General features: G+C 47.3%; 1 protein-coding gene across 1 annotated transcript in view; it reads right to left on the bottom strand.

Moving 5' to 3' along the window:
* Positions 1-17,826, bottom strand: part of GALM (galactose mutarotase) — a 67,634-nt gene that overhangs the window by 31,333 nt on the left and 18,475 nt on the right. Inside the window, exon 4 of the mRNA XM_036263486.1 lies at positions 17,636-17,717. Coding sequence (XP_036119379.1) covers positions 17,636-17,717 — 82 coding nt within the window. The remainder of the gene's footprint in view (positions 1-17,635; positions 17,718-17,826) is intronic.

The raw sequence follows: 17,826 nt of genomic DNA, 5'->3' as shown, positions 1-17,826 counted from the left end.
TCATGTGAAAGGCACAGACGCTTGTCTTAATCTGAGCAAATCAGCAGCTTTCAGAAACTGCAGGAAGATGAAGCATCGGAGGAAGTGGAAATGGCCCCTAATGACAGCTCAGAAAATGGGGCTGATTAGACACACTGTCCGGCGCATTGCAGTGGCTGTCAGGAGTCATGATCACCAGTTCCTGTCATCAGCCTCCCAGAAGCATCCTGCTCACCTGTTGGCAGCCAAACTCAATAGATTAACTAGAGGATTTAAATCCTGGCTCTCCTTGCTGTAAAAACAAAGTTGCTCAGCTCCTCTGAACCTTGCTTTCCTCATCTGTCAAATGGGGATGACTGGAGTATCTACCTCATGGGATTATGAAAATTAAACCAGATCAGGCATGTAAAGTGCTCAGCGCCCTGCCCAGCCTGTAGGGCGTACTCAGCAACATAGCCGTGAGTGTGGACCGTAGCCGAGGGTGCTAACAGCACCGACACTGCACTTAGGGAAACCCGGCTCCACCAATCACCTGACCTCTCTAAATGTCTGCTTCTTCAGCCGAGGTATACCTGAAGCATAACACCTCTTTCAAAAGGCAGTTCAATGTGCTCCGTGTCCGGTACATATTAAACGCGGGGCACATGATGGTGATGATGATGATAATGGAATAACGATAGTTAATAGTTACAGAGCTCTTCATAAAAGCCAGGAACTATTCTGCACACTTTACATGTATTACCTCATTTAATCTTTAGAACCAGTGAGAGAGGGCCAGTGTCACCCCACTTTGCACACGCAGACTGCAGAGCGGAAATGAATTGTCCAAGTTCACAGAACTGCTAAGGACTTAAACCGAAGAAGTCAGGGTTTGAGTCCATGCCCTTAACTACTGCATTTTCCTGATGATAATGTGTCAAAATCAGCCCTCTTAAACAGCCGTTCAAGGTCATATCAAGGACTCACTTCACTAAGGTCAGAAGCATTTTCCGTTTCGGGACGAGCGCCCTCCTGCCCCCCTCGGTGTTCATGGCACGTGGGGGGTGCCCACTGCCCCAAAGCAGGCACACTGCTAGGGCCGGATGCAGATCTATGAGACCAAGGCTGCCTTCCCCAAATCCCCTGGCCTCACCAGGCCCAGTCTGCCAGCGGCTAACGATGCTAGTGTGGAGGGACAGCCCCTCTGCAGGGCCACGTGGAGACAGTGTCCGGGGTTGCTTGATGATTCTGAAAGGGGACATGTCGGGGAGAGAAGTTCCCTGCGTGCTCCTTCTGCTGCTTCACAGCAGGCAGGCTCCACAGACAACTGGGTGATCAGGCTGCTCAGCTCACGGCAGACCCATGGCCTCCTGCCTCCACCCAGAGTCACAAGGCTCCCACCGTCACAGTCCACAGGAAGCCGAGAACACCAGGGACGGGGCTGACATCCTGACACCACAGAAAGTATGTTACTTGAACATAGCCAAATTACGTTAATGGCCCAGGGTTGAAGAGACCCAGTACAGGAGAGAGGGGAGACACCAGCCCAGCCTTTCTGGTCCGTTGGTACAGTGGCAGCACCAAGAAATGGCTTTATGTGGGGGACTTAGCCCCTCTATCTCCATTAGTGCTCTCCCTTCTTGCAAACTGCCCCAGATAAACATGCAATAGAAGTTTCAGAGCATGTCCCAGGCTCCCTTCTGAGGAGACTGCTGCCTCAAGCTCCCCCTACACACTGGCCCCATCACAACTGCTCAGCCACCTGTGGTTTAGGGGGAACCTAGCAAGCCTGTGTTTGTGCAAGTGGAGTCGGAGGCGGGGAGCCCTGCCGTGCAGGACCAGCCTTCTAGACCTCACTGTCTACACACCACCGCTGTTACCTCCGGGATGTGTGTTCTGCAGACCCCGCTTCTCACTTGCTCTTTGCACCTGGCCTGCCAGAGGGTCAATTCCACAAACTACAAATTTAGGAGCTGCTCTCTGTCCTGAGGAGAATTCTGGAACTGGCGACCTGGAAGGAAGGAGGAAGCATGCTCACCAGGAGCCAGATACAGATTATTCAAATACAAGTCTTTCCCAGCCACCCGCTAGGACTCTGACTGGGTACCAGGCCGGTGGCTCAGCGAGCTTCCCAAACTGCTGCAGGCTGAGCACTTGGGCTTCAGTGAGCAGAACCTGTAGGGTGCCGCCAAGTGGATGATCTAGATAATGAGATAGAAGGTGTTCTTCTCAAACTAAGACGACAGCATGGAGATGAAGCTAGGAGGCAGTCACTTGGGATGACAGAACCAGGAATCGAAAGTCAGTGCGAAGTGGGGGTAAACACTGCTTACAACAAGATGAAATCCATGGGTAATAACGACTAAAAGGTCCTGCACCTGTGCCCAAAAAACAAAGGACGCTGTTTAGATTGTAACTCTAAACCTGGGCACACAGCCAGTGTGGCTCAGTGGTTGAGCGTCGACCCATGCACCAAGAAGTCGCCAGTTCGATTCCTGGTCAGGGCACATGCCCGGGTTGTGGGCCAGATCCCCAGTGGGGGGCATGCAGGAGGCGGCAATCGATGTTCTCTCTTATCGATGTTTCTATTTCTCTCTTCCTCTCCCTTCCTCTCTCTCTAAAATCAATAAAGAAAAAAAAATAAAATAAAAATAAACCTGGGCACAAAACATAATCCTTTGAGATTCCATTTCCTCATTTATCAAATTAGCATAATGGAGCCCCACCGCATGAAGTGGTCGTGAGGATTAAAACAGCTAATGGAGGCCAAGGGCTTAGCACCGTGATGACGGCGACGATCATGGTGGTGATCACGATGGTGACAGCTAATGGTTCTTGTGGAGCGCTTCACACCTGGGCGGCGTGGTTCCAGAGCCCGGGCTCCTAACCATCCTGTTACACTAGCTCTCGTAAATGCTAAGTCTAATTACGACAAGTATTACTGACTAGGGAGATGTGCCTGAGCCAGAGCATGTGTGCACACACTTTAAGGATGTGGCTGGCAGTGAGTTCAATAGGAGCGACACGGGGTGTGACGAGGTGGAGCCCGTTTTCGGTTACTTTGTTCAGTCCAGGCATCACAGGCAGAGAGACAGGCAAACGCGGGATCAGAGGAGAAGGACCAGATGGCCAGGTCACAGCATAAGAACAGCGAGGACCTGGGGATATGCTGCCCGAGGAAGAAGCCACTTGGGGTGACATGAGAGTTACCTCTGAAGGCCAGAAGCCTGCTCTGTAGGGCCCCAAGAACTAGCCCAAGTGGGCTCAGCTCCAGGTGGCTCAGTATCAGGAAGGCATTTCTGACGTGCTGACCCAGGATGGACGGCGAACTTCCGCCCCAGAGGCACCTGTGCCGGCGGAGCCCCCCCTTCTGGGATCCAAACACTGGGCAGGTGGCAGCGGGTGAGAAGATAAGGCCCTTCCCAGCTGTGACATTCCAGGACGGCAGGGCCAGTGGCTCGTATTACAGACATAACGAAGCAGGTTGCTCTCTTCAGGAACACACTGCGACATCTGGTTATTTCTCTCCTCCCTCTTTTTTAAGTCAGACTTTTAGCTAGTCCTATGTAGAGGCCATTGGGGGAGAGCAGCTCTTTGCAGAATGACCCACAGACAATGGCTTTTGATAAGAGAGGGCCAGGGTGAGGTGTGTGAAGTGAGGAGGGGGGAGAGAAATAAAGGTAGCTAAGGGGGCAGCAGGAGGTACAGGGTTGTCAGGGAGGGGAGCAAATAAGGACAAATAGGTGCCCAAAAGGAAAAAGCAACAGAGGCCACTTGCAACTAGATGGGACTTTGCAGGGCCTTTTAAATAGCCACTCAAAGCATGGACCCAGCACGGCCTCCCCCCAGGGATGTCAGAAACGAGAGGCTCCACCCCAAGTCAACTGAGCCAGAATCTGCATATTAACAAGTTCCCCAGGTGATCTGTGTGCACATCGCAGGTAGAAGGCACTGATGTGGGGATCATCTAAGGGAGACCCGTGCTCAGAGGTGCTGTGCGTTCATCTCAGCAAAGAAAGGGCGGGAGGATCCCTGGGAAGCAGGAAGAGCGCTGGAGTCTGGTCTCCATGGGGACGGCCCAGCTGTGCTTCCAGCCCAGCTGCTCCAATTATGTTTCTTTATCTAGTCGGGCTCAGAATAGTCAGTCAAATTTGCATAAAGACGCCAGAGGTAATGGGGCTCGTGGGCACAGGTACTCAATCTGACACCTAATTGAGCCATCTTGGTTAAATCATCTCTAGAATGCCTGTTATTATTTTAGGAAACAACATAAAGAGAATGATCATTAAAAGTAACACCCTGGGTGGAAATTTTGACTTCATTCCAGTGGTTGGCAAGCAAAGTGCCTCGGGATTTTTGTGTGAAGTAACTTTTCTATACCTGTTCATAGATCACACAGTGTCAAAGCTCGACCCCGCTGCACTGCCCCGTCCTGTGCCCGTGCCTTTTGGGTTTGCTGTTCTACTCTACTGCTGTGCGTATGTCTTCCTTCCACTGAGTATTTCGGATTTTACTTTGACTTGCATTGGGGGAGGGTACTGCTCCTGGATATGACGTGCCATCAGAAGCATCAAATGCTAAACCCAGTTACATGGTGTTTGCAGGCGAGAAGGCAACTTTACTCTTTCCAGCTGGGCAGAACATTTTCATGCAGAGAGTTCTTCCATCCTAGACCCCCACCAGGATGGCATCCAGGGATTTGCTGCCATTGGAAAGTTACCCACGGTCTGTAGCCTTGCCACAGGGGCATTCCTGTTAGACCTGCCCTCCTTCTGAGTGACACCGTGTTCCCCAGGTCTTCAGGGCCCCTGCTGCCTGGGCCATTGTCTATGTCCTGAGCCACTTGGTTAGTGACACTCTTATTGACTTACCTCACACCCTGTCCTGCTGCCCCTCCTACCTGACAAAACCCACCTTTGGATCATCCCACAACCCTCCTTCTCAGCTCCTCGCTCCATGCTAAGAGAAACTGGAAAAAAACCCATGGAAGCACCAGCTGAGGCCACCAGCAACTCATGGTCAGTCCTCACCTGGAATCTGGACACCCTCAGACAAACATTTCACTTGCCCTCAATGAGCTCCCCTCCCCCTAAAACACCTCTTCCTTGACCCTGCATCTCCACCTATAGAGGCACCTCTCTTCCTCCTTTCACAACGTTTTGAAAGAATATTCAACACTGGTGGGTTTTGATGTGCAGATTCCCAGGCCCCATGCTAAAGCAAATGAGCAAGAATCTCTGGGTGGGGCCTGGGACTCCGTATTCAAGGAGTTGGCTCATTGGCCTATAGTCCCTGACTCTCCTCACTTTCAGTTACTCCTCCAACTGTCTCCATCGGGCATCAACCCACCCACTCGACGAAATGGGATTGGCAGGAACAGCCGCTACAGCCCCTGTACTCCCTGGCTCGACCTTCTGGAATGCTGACGATGCTGGTCACTCCAAGACTTCTGGTCACCCTTTCTCCGTCTTTGCTTCTTCCTTTGACCACCTCCTGTGGCGCCTAGTGTGAGCCTTTCTAGGACCTTAAATATTGGTGGTGGTTTTCTTCGGTTCCCCTGGGTGCAGTCCTCAGACCAATGCTCTTCTCAACCTAAGGCTCCTCCCTGGGAAGTCCACATGGCTTACTCTGCAAAGCCCATGCTGACTTAATCTCCTGCTCTCGTTTCTCTCCTAACATTGTGCCCATCTGTCCAGTTGCTTGCTGGACATCACTTGGATGCCCCACAGGCATCTTACTCGCAAATATTTCCCAGACCAAATCCATAGCTCCCCCAGTCCCTGCCTGTCCCCGATCCTGCCCTTATGCCAGCTCCTTCTTTTCCTCCTCTATTTATGACTTACTTTTTAAAAAATATGTTTTTATTGATTTTTTAGAGAGAGAAGGGAGAGAGATAGAAACATTGATGGGCTGCCTCCTGCATGCCCCCTACTGGGAATTGAACCTGCAACTCAGGCATGTACCCTGACTGGGACTCGAACCAGGACCTCCCAGTCCATGAGACAATGCTCAATCCACTGAGCCACACCGGCCGGACACGACTTACTTAATATCTCCATTTCTACTGCCCAGGAGCTGCCTAGAAGACTAGGAGTCATCAGCCTTCCTGTTTCTTCATCTACTACATTCAATTCAGGCATCCTGATTTTACCTCTTTTTTAAAAAATTTTTTTCTTTCTTTATTGATTTTTGAGAGAGAGGAAGGGAGAGGGAGAGAGACACAAACATTGATTGGCCACCTCCTGCATGTCCCCCACCGGGGACTGGGCCCACAACCTGGGCATGTGCCCAGGCAGGGAATCGAACCAACGACCTCCTGGTGCATGGGTCCACACTTAACCACTGAGACACACTGGCCGGGCTCCTAATTTTACCTCTTAAATACTGTTATTAAACCACATTTCTTCCAGCTGCTCTCTTGTATAGGTCCTCATTTCTTGCACAACTAAAATAGCTCTTCACTGGTCTCCAGTCAAGCCCTACCCCCAACAGGTGCTGGGTGGTATTTCTAAGATGCCAGTCTTGCAAGGGCAATCCCCTGGTTTGAAACACTTCAGAGCACTTCATGATCTGAAGATGTCCCAGATTCTGGGCAGGCCCATCATGACTACATCCAACTGCAGGGCTGGGACCAGGGTGAGGCAAGTGAGGACCCAGGGTGCAAAATTTAAGGCCACACCCACTCTCAGGTGCTGACCCAGCAGGTGTACAACCCTGAGAGTGCTGCCTGGAATTTTGCACCCTACATGCTGCATGTCTCTTGTCTCACCCTAGCCCCCACCCTGCCCAACTGCCTCTCTAGCTTTTTGGCTTGTCAGCCCTCCCCCACACCCACATTCTGCGCTTTAGTACTCTCACTCACCTTGTTGCTAGATCTTTACAGACACTAAGAAGCTTCTAATGTGGTCTGGGCACAAGAGAAGCTTCTCAAGTACAGAGATAGTGTTCAATCATCTGTCTATGACCTGAGGCAGCACGTAGCAATCAGTGGGTGCTCCACAAATGTTAGCTGAACCGGATTCTCGGTTCTGAGCAGATTCTCAAGTCTGCTCTGGGAACTTGTTTGAGTCAGCCTTCCAGCTCACGGTGCAAAGCCCAGTTACCTTTCAGCCCCTTCACAATGGGGTGACCGCTAATGACCTCTGAGGATGGCTGTGCACCAGGGATGAACTAGAGCCTGCTCCTGTCCAGACCTGGGGTGGGGCGGGATGTGGTCTGGAGGGTTTTTAAACCATCAGCTCTCGAAGGATGGTAGTAAGAGCTCTAGCAAGTGACTCTCCTGACAAATTTATTTGATGTTAGTCTGAAATTTTCATAAGAATGACGCAATGCCTGGCCAAGTGCTAATTTCTGAGCTTTCTTCCTGCCAAATTTCCACCGTGCTGGCTCATGTTTGCCAATCTCGCAGCAGTGACGTGTTTTCTAGCAGGGAACACAAGGAGCTTTGGGAGTTATTCTGGGCCCTCATAAAACCCTTCTTGGGATTTTTATAGAGTGATTCAGTAATACACCCCCTTGGAGAGTATCATTTTTACTAGGAGAGGTCCTTAGAGTTTCTGTATTGAATTTCCTTGAACACTGTTTAGGAGGGACCTGTCAGGGAAGAAACAGCTCTAGGGTAAATAACATGCCATAAGATCCAATATCACGAGTTTCCCTCTTTGTGTATTATTCAAGCCTTTTCTGAACTCTAGCTTTATTTCTTTGAGGACAAGACCTGTGCTATGTACATGACTGCATGTTCTCCATATCTACTTGCTCAATATTGCTTCCCCAGGGCCAGCATAGTACCTGGTACCTAGGAGGCACTTGACATCAGCTGGTGACAGAGAATGGGAAAAGAAACTTGGGGTGTGGGCCTGGAGCTGGAGGGGCTCATCTGTAGAAGTGCGGGGCTAAGAGTGAAAACCAGACCACGCCCTGGCCCTCCACCTACACCGAGTCCCTGCGCACTGCCTACTCCTACACCCGGCAGACTGATGGCCAGGCCTGGAATCCTGTCCGCACCAGGGCTGGTGCAACTTCACTCATCTGATCAAGCAGAAACAGAAACGCCGGCCCTCCAACCCAGAGTCCTGGCCGCGGCTGCTCCTCCGGGTGGAGCCTGGGAGTTACTGTTCTCGGTGCACCACCTTCCCCGTCTAGCTCGCCTTCCCGCCCCCTTCGGAAAATCGAATGGTGATTAACAACACCTAAATACCACCCTGAAGATCACAAAAAGGAAAGCAAACTATCGTTATTCTCAAAAACAATGATGACATTTATGTACAATAACACATAGCAGGACAACCATAAACGATCACTACCTTGAGGGAGGAAAAAAGAAAACCCCTCTGTGGACTTGGATGACTTGACTTGGATGACTTGGATGACTCATACAGGTTTTACACAGAATTTCGGGGCTCACGAATCCCTTGAAGTTCTTTCATCTTCCCAGACACACAAGTACAGACCCTAGTTGTTGAGAAGACCGGGGTTAGAGGTTGTGTGGTCTTTGAATCAGTGTTAGAAATTGACGGAACCTCAGAATCCGACTCATGTAACCGTCATCTACAGCGATTCCACGGAAGAGGCGATGAAGTCCGAAGGGCGTAGCTGGCGGGAAGCAGAACTGAGGCCTGGGGCACCCAGGTTTCCTGAACCCCCGTTGTCCCCCGGTACTGCTTTCATGTGTGCATTACGTTGAAAACATGTAAAGAAGGAAGAAGAGTGGAGAGAGACTGACTGTGAGGGGAAGGAAAGAGTAGACTGTACAGACTGACTATTACTTGGTTTCATTTGGGGTTTAGCGTAGATTGGTTTTCTAGCTTCAGGCCAAAGAGACCTGGCCTGAGGCTCCCTGCTGGCTCCCTGCTTTGGCTCTGTAATGAAATCCTGGGAGAACATCCGAGGCAGACTGTGGAGGGAAGACAAGGGGGCGCTGGCACAAGGTGAGCTAGATCTAAACCGCTTGTCATTGCAGAACCCCAGCAACAAAGGACCCACTGAGCCCAGGAAGTGGGGGAAAGTGTTCTAAGGAGAAAGTATGAACCTGAAGAAAGAGCAGGGGGTTAGCTCTAGCTGGGTGGCTCAGCTGGTTGGAGCATTGTCCCGCACACCAAACGGCTGCAGGTTTGATCCCTGGTCAGGGCGGGTATGGGAGGCAACTGATCGATGTTTCTCACATTGATGTTTCTCTCTCTCCCTCTTTCTCTCTAAAATCAGTATAAACATATCTTTGGGTGAGGATTAAAAAAGAAAGAAAGAGTAGGGGATTTATGCATCCAAGAAGGGGGTACTGGGTGGTCCCTGTGTGTGGGAGGAGGGTACGGAATCAGGGTGGGGTGTGAGGGAGGCACAGTGGGAGATGGGTCTAGGGGCAGCTTGTATCTGACCTGGGAGCAATCTAAGCATTTTTTTTTTTTTTTTTTTTTTTATCCTCACCGGAGGACACCCTTCCATTTTTTGTTCAGGTAGAGTGGGAGGGAGAGAGAGGAACAGAGAGAAAGAGAGAAACATCGATGTGAAAGGGACACATCGAGTGGCTGCCACCCGCACAACTGACCAGGGCCGGGGACAAACTGCAACCGAGGTACATGCCCTTAGTGGGAACCGAACCCGGGTCTCTCAGGACCGCAGGCCGACACTCTAACCGCTGAGCCAAACCGGCCAGGGCGATCTAAGCATTTTTTTAAGATGGAGTAGCAAAGTGAGATTTGCATTTTAGATAAATAACTTTAATAACTGGATGGAAGATAGTGCTGAAGAGACCCCCCCCCCCCAAATAAAATAGAGAGCTATAGTTCAGATTCATTTGTTCATTCACTAATCCCAATTTATGAAGCTCATAATAGAAGCCAGGCGCTAATCTAGACCAGAAGAACCTGAACCGGGACAGTGATGCTGAAGATGGAGCCATATAATCAATAATACACATTGAGGAAGCAGATCCGAGAAATACTTAGGAGTTAAAAATCAGCAGGACCTGATGACGACCAGTACTGAGTGGGGAGGGGTGCGATGGAAAAGGAAAGAGGAAGCATACTGATAGAGGCTGAAACAAATGTATCCAATATTTTAGAATTACATGAAGTCTAAAGAAATTTTCTGGAAGAACTGCAGAAAGATTAAAACATGTAGATCAAAACAGCCTTCATTTGTGCCATCTTTGAACCAGGAGACTCCTGTGGAATTTTCTTATTTCTCCAGGGTAGAGACTCACATCGGCCCTGGGGAAGTCATTATAAAATTGACTGAATTGTACGCTGAACCCAGAGAGGCTGAAGTAAATACACCGATCTTGCTGGGTCTCTCCCTACAGCCTATAAGCCTTTCCTACCAGAATTCTAATTTTGTCAAAATGGGTTGCTTTGATGTAATTTTAAAAACGAGCTTTCAAAAACAGAGCAGCAAGAATAGCAAGTGAGCACAGATGGGCTGGGCGAAAGAGTGGGTTGGGTTAATTTGTGTAAAAATAAAAGGTGTCTTTTCTCAAGAAAAACAATAATAAGATGGGATTTTTCTAATGTTGCTTTGAGAGGCAAAGGACCTAGTCAAAGCATTCATTTTTTTTTTTTTTTTTATTAATTCCTTCTCTGCAAATAAAGAGCTGCAAAATTAAAAAAAAAAAAAAAAAAAAGCTGCATTCTGTAAAATGTCTTTAAGATGCAGGCTCAGTTCCACACCATGTTGTCAACATCATTAAATGTCTGACTGGGCAGGCTGCCGAGACCGCCTCTAAGTCTCACAGTTGTGTAAGGAGAAAGGGTGAAATGTAATGTTTACCACCCTGGGAGTGAATTCATCCCTGGAGAAACAGGATTGCATTTTCTCACCTGCCCACATTTAGCTGGCTCAGTACCTGAGCAGGGCACCAGGGACCAGGTCCCCCTTGTTGCCACAGGCAGGACACCAGACTCAGATCCCGAAGCTATGCAGCACAGAGATCTGGCCCTAGAGCGCGCTGTCTCTCTGTGGACATGCCTTACGTACCTGTCCTTCCTGGTAAGTGGCTTCCAGGAATCCTACCTCTTAGGAAACTCTAGGGGCAGCCCTGAGGACAATAACACACACACAAGGACTGAAGATGCCCGAGAACAGAGTGCGTGCCCATCCTATGTAGTAGCAAATGCTTAATAGTCTGCAATTTTTTTAAGCAAGGAAAAAAAATTGCTTGAAAGAAGCAAAGGTAAATTAGCTGCTGACATGCAAACCCAGCCTGACAGCTCAGCTGCAAACTTCGCTCCTGGTTTGCGGGTGAAATGAGCTCTCGGCCCAGCAGAGGCCCTTCTGTTGGTGCAGCCGTGGCACAGGCCAGACGCCCCTGTGTGCAAGGACCTTGGGCTCAAAACGCTGCTGCCGACTCCAAGGTGCCGGAATTTCATCCAGACCAGTAGCTTCAGAAGATAGCTGATGGATTCTACTCTTTTACTCAAACTATATTTCTTCCTTTTTTTTTTTTTTTTTCTTTTCCAGAAGAAAGGCAAAGATGCTGGAGTCTTCCAGCCTAACAAAACACAGGGCATACAGTTCACCTGTGTCAGGACGCCTGCAGGGCTGACAGAATGGCAGACGTTTCTGGTGGGGAAAATGAGGGTGATTTTAAATTACTTGAATGGGCCCCTTTGAAGGCATCTGATACGCTGACACTGACTGAGGCATTCCACAGGGCTTGGGGATGGAGAAGGGCAATCTTTTTTAATAATTAGAAGAGCAGAGAAAGGGGACAACAGAAGAAGCCATGTCATACAGGCTGTTGTCTCCCGTATTTTATATGCCCCTCAAAACTGCCAACAGGAAAAAGGCAAGAGCAAAGCAGGTGCCCAAGGTCCCAATGGGGCTGTAAGTTTAAGATGAGAGGGTTCATCCAGTCTTGCTTTGGCCCCTGGAACTGTCCGCCAGCGCATCCCCTTCCTGTCTCCATGATGACATCCAATCAATAAGTGGGTGACAAACAAAATGGAGGCCAGGACTTCACTCTCCCCCAAACACTGGGGAAGGTCCCTTTCCACAACCGCAGACTGAAGTTACTGTAAAATAAGGGGTGCTACTCTCTCCTGACAATGGGTTTTCCCATCACCTAAAAAATTGTTTACCAAGTGTCTGAAACCAAGGTGAAAAACACCCCCAAAATTTAGATCTGCGTCAGCATTTTCCTCAAGAACTACTCAGGTTACAGTTTTGTGAAGGGCAAGCAGAGAGAAGGAGTTGAAGAACAAATATAAGTGTAAATTAATAGCCACAGAAGGCAGGGGCCTGGGGCTATTGAATATCTTTGTATCACAAGCTCAGAAGTAAGCCTAGATTTGGCTGAAAGTCCATAGGAAGTAGACCAAATGAAGCTAAGAAATTGCAATGGTCAGATTAAGCATTTGTGACAAACACACACAGAATTCAAGGAATGATCTGACAAAAGGCCTCCGGGTTAGGACGTGGCCCTGAGCGCCCTCCAAACCCACCGCGTGCGCCTGCAGGAGTCACTCATTCAGACATGCTCGGTTGCTCTCCGCTCTTGTGACCTGCGTCAAGCTAAGGAGTTCTTGGTTTCTTTTTCGGTACAACGATGATAAGAAACTTTTCTCTCTAGGAGCTCCAAGTAAAAATAATGACGATTTGTATGACCTTAGCAAGACAGATTTTAAAAACAAATAAACACATAAACAAGGATTTGGAGTAGAAAGCAGAGGATGGGGATGGCGAGCAAAGTAACTGCCTTATGGGACTAAAAGCCACTCATATGCAGGAGACCAAAGTTCACTGCCAACCTCTGCTTAGTGACCTTCAGGAGAGAGTTTTAATGGATTTGAAGGGTGGTGGAAATAGCAGTGAAATGTTCTACTGAGTCTCGTAGACTCACAGAATGTAAGAGCTACAAGTGATCTTACAAAGTATTTGTTCACAATCATGTCTATGATAAAATGTTCACGGGTCCACAGAAAATGGAGATATATTTGGCTAATCCATCACATTTCTCTAAAAAAACAACATGAATTCAATTTAAAGGACTGTTCTTTAGTCTGAGATTACACTTAACCCACTTTTATGGTATTAAAATATTCTTTCTTTTATGAAAAAATAATGATTATAAATGGCAGTTTGGAATTAAAAAAAAATAACTGTGGTCTTATCTCTGTTCTTCATTATTATCCCAGTTAGTTTTCAAATAATGTATTGAAATATGACATACGTACATTCCAATTAGTTTTAATAGTCCTATATATATGATAGCTTTCTAACTTGGCAAAATGAAAAGTTGGACAACCCCAGCCAGATAAGTCTCCCAAATTGTTTTTTAAAGAAAATTTACTGGTCCATAAAATTGGATTGAGTTTGCCTGGCTGGTGTGGCTCAGTTGGGTGAACGGCAACTCATGCACCAAGAGGTCTCCAGTTTGCTTCCAGGTTAGGGTACATGCCACGGTTGTGGGCTTGAGCCCCAGTAGGGGGCGTGCAGGAGGCCTAGATGTTTCTCTCTCACTTCCGTATTTCTATTTCTCTCCCTCTCCCTTCTCTAAAATCAATTAAAAAATTTTTTTAATTGGATTGAGTTCAACGTCACTGGTATTTGCAGAAAAGAAAATGAGAGTGTAGAGATGTTAGGTTTAAGTATTATATATACACTACAGGCTCCCCTAGCTAGTTACCAGCAAAACCAAGACCAGAATTGGGGCTCCTGTCTCCCACAGTCCGGAGCTCTTACATCCTATTCACTTCATAGGTGTTCAAAGCTAGTGGAGTATAGAATTTGATCCTACAACAGCTTACAGTGCAGCAATGATTTTATGTACCTGTTCGATTGCATGTGATGCTCCACTGTGCTTTGCCACAGTTATATCTTACAGTCATAACAAATCATTTTTACACAGCATGAACATGCATTTTTTGTGTGATTTCTGTCTGATCAAAAGTGAACAGGAAAGCATAAGATTTTATAAATACACAAAAAAATATGCACTTAGTTCATCACCTCCACTTATAAGCTACTTAGTTCATTTTCTTCCTTATCAGTCACAAAACAGCCGCCAGCATGATTTCTTCCTTGCAGTTCACAACACAGAAGTCAAATGCATCGATTCTGCACCGAGGTCAGGATGAGCCAGCTTACTCACGCTCACCTATTTAGCCATGTCAATATCAAAGATGGCACATGTCACCGAGACAAATATAAAAGCTGTTAAACCCAAACCAGGAGCCAGGAAAACTTTCAACACTGTGATGCTAAAAATTTGAATCCATTTATCTTGATTTCTCATTCTTATTCTCATTAGTTTCATAGTCACTGTATTTGTGGGAGTTGCTAATTCCTGCTGTTAGCTGAAGTTGCTGTTTAGTGTGCAGGCTCACATTCTTACCTTTTCCCTCCTAAACATTTTGATCTACCAGCCATAAACACAACCCCATTGTTTTAAAGAGGCCAAAATAGAACAAAAGCCCTTACCTAAAGTAAGGCAGGTGCCTAGTCAACTTAAAGTAATGTCTTGCTTACTGCCCTGTGCTTTGTTTCCCCCCTTTTATTGATGTTAGAGAGGGAGAGGGAGAGGGAGAGGGAGAGGGAGAGAGAGAGAGAAACATCGATAAAAGAGAACATTCACTGGCTGCCTCCTGCATGCCCCCCAGTGGAGATTGCGCCCACAACCTGGGCATGTGCCCTGCCTGGGAATCAACCGGCAGCCTCTTGGTGCATGGGTCGATGCTCAACCACTGAGCCACACCCGCCAGGCCTGGACTTTTAAAAAAATTTTTGATATAATTTTAGTTGCAAAAATAGTATATCTTTGTGTATGCTTCACCCACCTTTCTCTAATGTTAATATCTTACATGACTGTGGTACAATGATCACAACTAAGAAATTTAATATGGAAACAATACTATTAACTAAATTATAGACTTTACTAGCATTTCCCCAGAATTCCCACTATTGCCATTTTTCTGCCTTGTGATCCAATCTAGGATCCCACGTTGCATTTTGCTGTCATGTCTCCTAAGTCTCCTCTGTGACCATTCTTCAGTCTTTCTTTGACTTTCTTGATATTATTGCAGAGTACCGGTAAATTATTCTGTAGACTGTCCCTCAGCTGGGTCCCTCAGCTTCCTTCTAGATAGATTGAGGTTATGCATTTTTGACACAAGACCACACACGTGATGTGCTTTTTCAGTGCATCATGTGAAATGTCTTATTACTGGTGATGTAAACCTTGTTTTCTTGGATAGGATGGTGCCTTTTACTTGTAACTGCTCATATGCTGTCATTCTAAGCTCTTTATTGGAATCGAGGTGACAAGTGAGGTAATAGCACCCTTACGGGAGGTGGGAGCAGAAGGGAAAGGCCTTCCTGACCTACGCGTAGCTGCCACCAGATGGGCTTATCAAGGGCAGCAGCCCTGCAGAGATGCCCGAGAGAACGGAACGCAGGACGGAAGCAATCTGAGAGAAGAGCCTTGAGGTTATACTTCCGAGAAGTCGCTGTCAGACACAGGCAGGGGACCTAGGTCAGCCAAGGGGCCACATGAGGGCAATCATTCTTTGTGTTATGGGTAGGATGTCAGCCATGTCCCCACCAGTTGCCAGTGGAGGTGGGTTTTTTAGGGTGCCACTGGAGTAAGAATTCCCTGAGGCCCCCATGGAGGATGAGGTATCATGGAAAGCTTTATTTCTATGGAATCAAACCCCTGATTTTCCAAGGTCCCATCTCCTTCCATCCCACCAAGGAAAAAGTCCCATTTCATCTTTTTTTTTTTATTTTTTATTTTATCTTCAGCAGAGCTCTGATTAAAACCACTGCCCAGAGCCTCCCTTCCACATTAAAGCACAGTCCAGTCCAGCTAGCTTAGCTTGTGTTCCCAGCTGCACTCCATTGCTTGTGGGGTCCACATGGCCCTGGGCCATGCGGCTCCTAGGGTCACATGCTATGGAGGAAGCACAGGTGAGTGCAAGGAAGTAGGAGCAAAGCAAGAGGGACAAGAGAGTTCTTTTGTCTGTGGATTATGTATTCCCAAATTTTCATGGGTTTGTATTGGCTCCACCCCTCTGGCCAATTATCTTTTTCCCAGGTTAGACGGACAAGTAAGCACCTTCTCTAGGTCACTGCATGCATCCATTTCCCCCTTTGTAGGATCCCCTTCCCCCAGTGATCTGTAGGAAATGGGCCGATAGTTCCCTGGGGAGTATAAAGTAACAGCTTCCTGGAGAAGCTGCCCAGATGACCATGTTTATGTCAGGCCTCCCCTTTGCTCTTCCCCATTTTAGCATTAGTTAGCTAGTTACAACGGTAACACTCCCAGGAGAAGAGGATCTCATGCAGGAAGTGTTTGTGTCTTTCTGGATTTCTGTTCTCCCCTTTCATTCTCTGCTTTTGTTTATTTACTGAGACCATGCCTTCTACACTCACTTTAATAAAAATCGCAATAAGAATATTTATCTACTGCTTAGGGGTAATTAAGTTAATTTCCATAAGCTGCCGCAAACCCTAGCCCCCTGCCAGTCATCTAGCCATCCATCCATCCCCCGGAGGCAAAAGAGGTACACGCACGATCTACTACAAAACGACACTCAGACCTGGAGATAACACATGAACCAAGGTTCATTCTTTCTTTCTTTTTTCAAATTGATATATAATTCACATATTATCAAATTCAAACTGCACCATTCAGTGGTGTTTAGTATATTTATAAGGTGGTATAACCATCAGCACTACCTATTCCACAATATTTTTATCACCTCAAAAAGAAATTTCAAATGAGGGACATCTGTAATGATGTCAACAATAAAAATAAAATCTAATTAAAAAAAAAAAAAAAGATGCCCAGCCCACCCACTGAACATCGACCCATGTACCTGGAGGTTGCCAGTTCGATTCCCGGTCAGGGCACATGCCCAGGTTGTGGGCCAAATCCCCAGTGGGGGGCATGCAGGAGGTGGGCAATCGATGTTCTCTCTCATCAATGTTTCTCTCCCTCTCCTTCTCTCTCTAAAATCAATAAAGAAAAAAAACAAAAGAAATTTCATACCTAATGTCATTCCCCATGTCCCTCTGCCCTGGCCCCTGGCAACTCACTAATCTACTTTCTATCTCTATGGATTTGTCAAGGTACTTTTGATCCCAAATAATAATAACCCAGATAATCTTAATCCAGTTAACCAAGGAGATGCACACACATACACTTACCCCCATGACGTTTGATTTGGGCGGCACCTCCCCTCCCCTTCCGATACTCTGCACTCCCCGTCCCTCCCACTCCCCACCTGTGTCCCAGAGGTGACTTATCTGCATTTGTCCTGCTCAGGGCATAACTCACCCTAACTGCCCTCTTCTTTAAAGGTCACGTGGTGTTCTATCAGGGCCCTGCGCTTGTGAGGTACTGTCCAGGTAAACTGATCTCTGCTAAGATGCTAACAAGTAACAGATTTACATTTTAGTGAAGAACTTCTGGAACCTAAGGCAGGGCTAGGACGTCCGGAGGACCCCGTGTATTTGGGACTGTCCCAGTTTATGCCTGTTACCCTGGCTCAATTAGTACAGCAACCCCTTTCGCTCTCAAAAGGGTCCTGGTTTGGGTGTCTAAATGGTCGCCCAACCTTAAGCGAAATAAATGACATTTTGGTGGGCCAACAGGGAAAATAAATGTAGGTCAATGAAGTTTCGATGTTTCTCAAATCACACCCCAGCTCTACATTCCTATAAAAAGTTAAAATTCACCAACCTGTTGGAATTAGGGTTTCATCCACAGGCAAAAAGGCATCAGCTTCTATAGTTACTTCATGGTCATATATATTTGGGGAACCCTGGGAGGGAAAAGGTAGAGAAGAAAAGATTTAAAGCTTAGCCTTATTTCATATATTTGCTTTATAACTTCTCTTGCAGAAATGTTCTCAGGCATTGACTAACACTTTA

This window comes from Molossus molossus, unplaced genomic scaffold, assembly GCF_014108415.1.
Source record: "Molossus molossus isolate mMolMol1 unplaced genomic scaffold, mMolMol1.p scaffold_m16_p_15, whole genome shotgun sequence".
In the NCBI taxonomy this organism is placed as follows: Eukaryota; Metazoa; Chordata; class Mammalia; order Chiroptera; family Molossidae; genus Molossus; species Molossus molossus.
The sequence above is the reverse complement of the archived record's forward strand: the minus strand, read 5'-3'. Positions and strand labels throughout refer to the sequence as shown.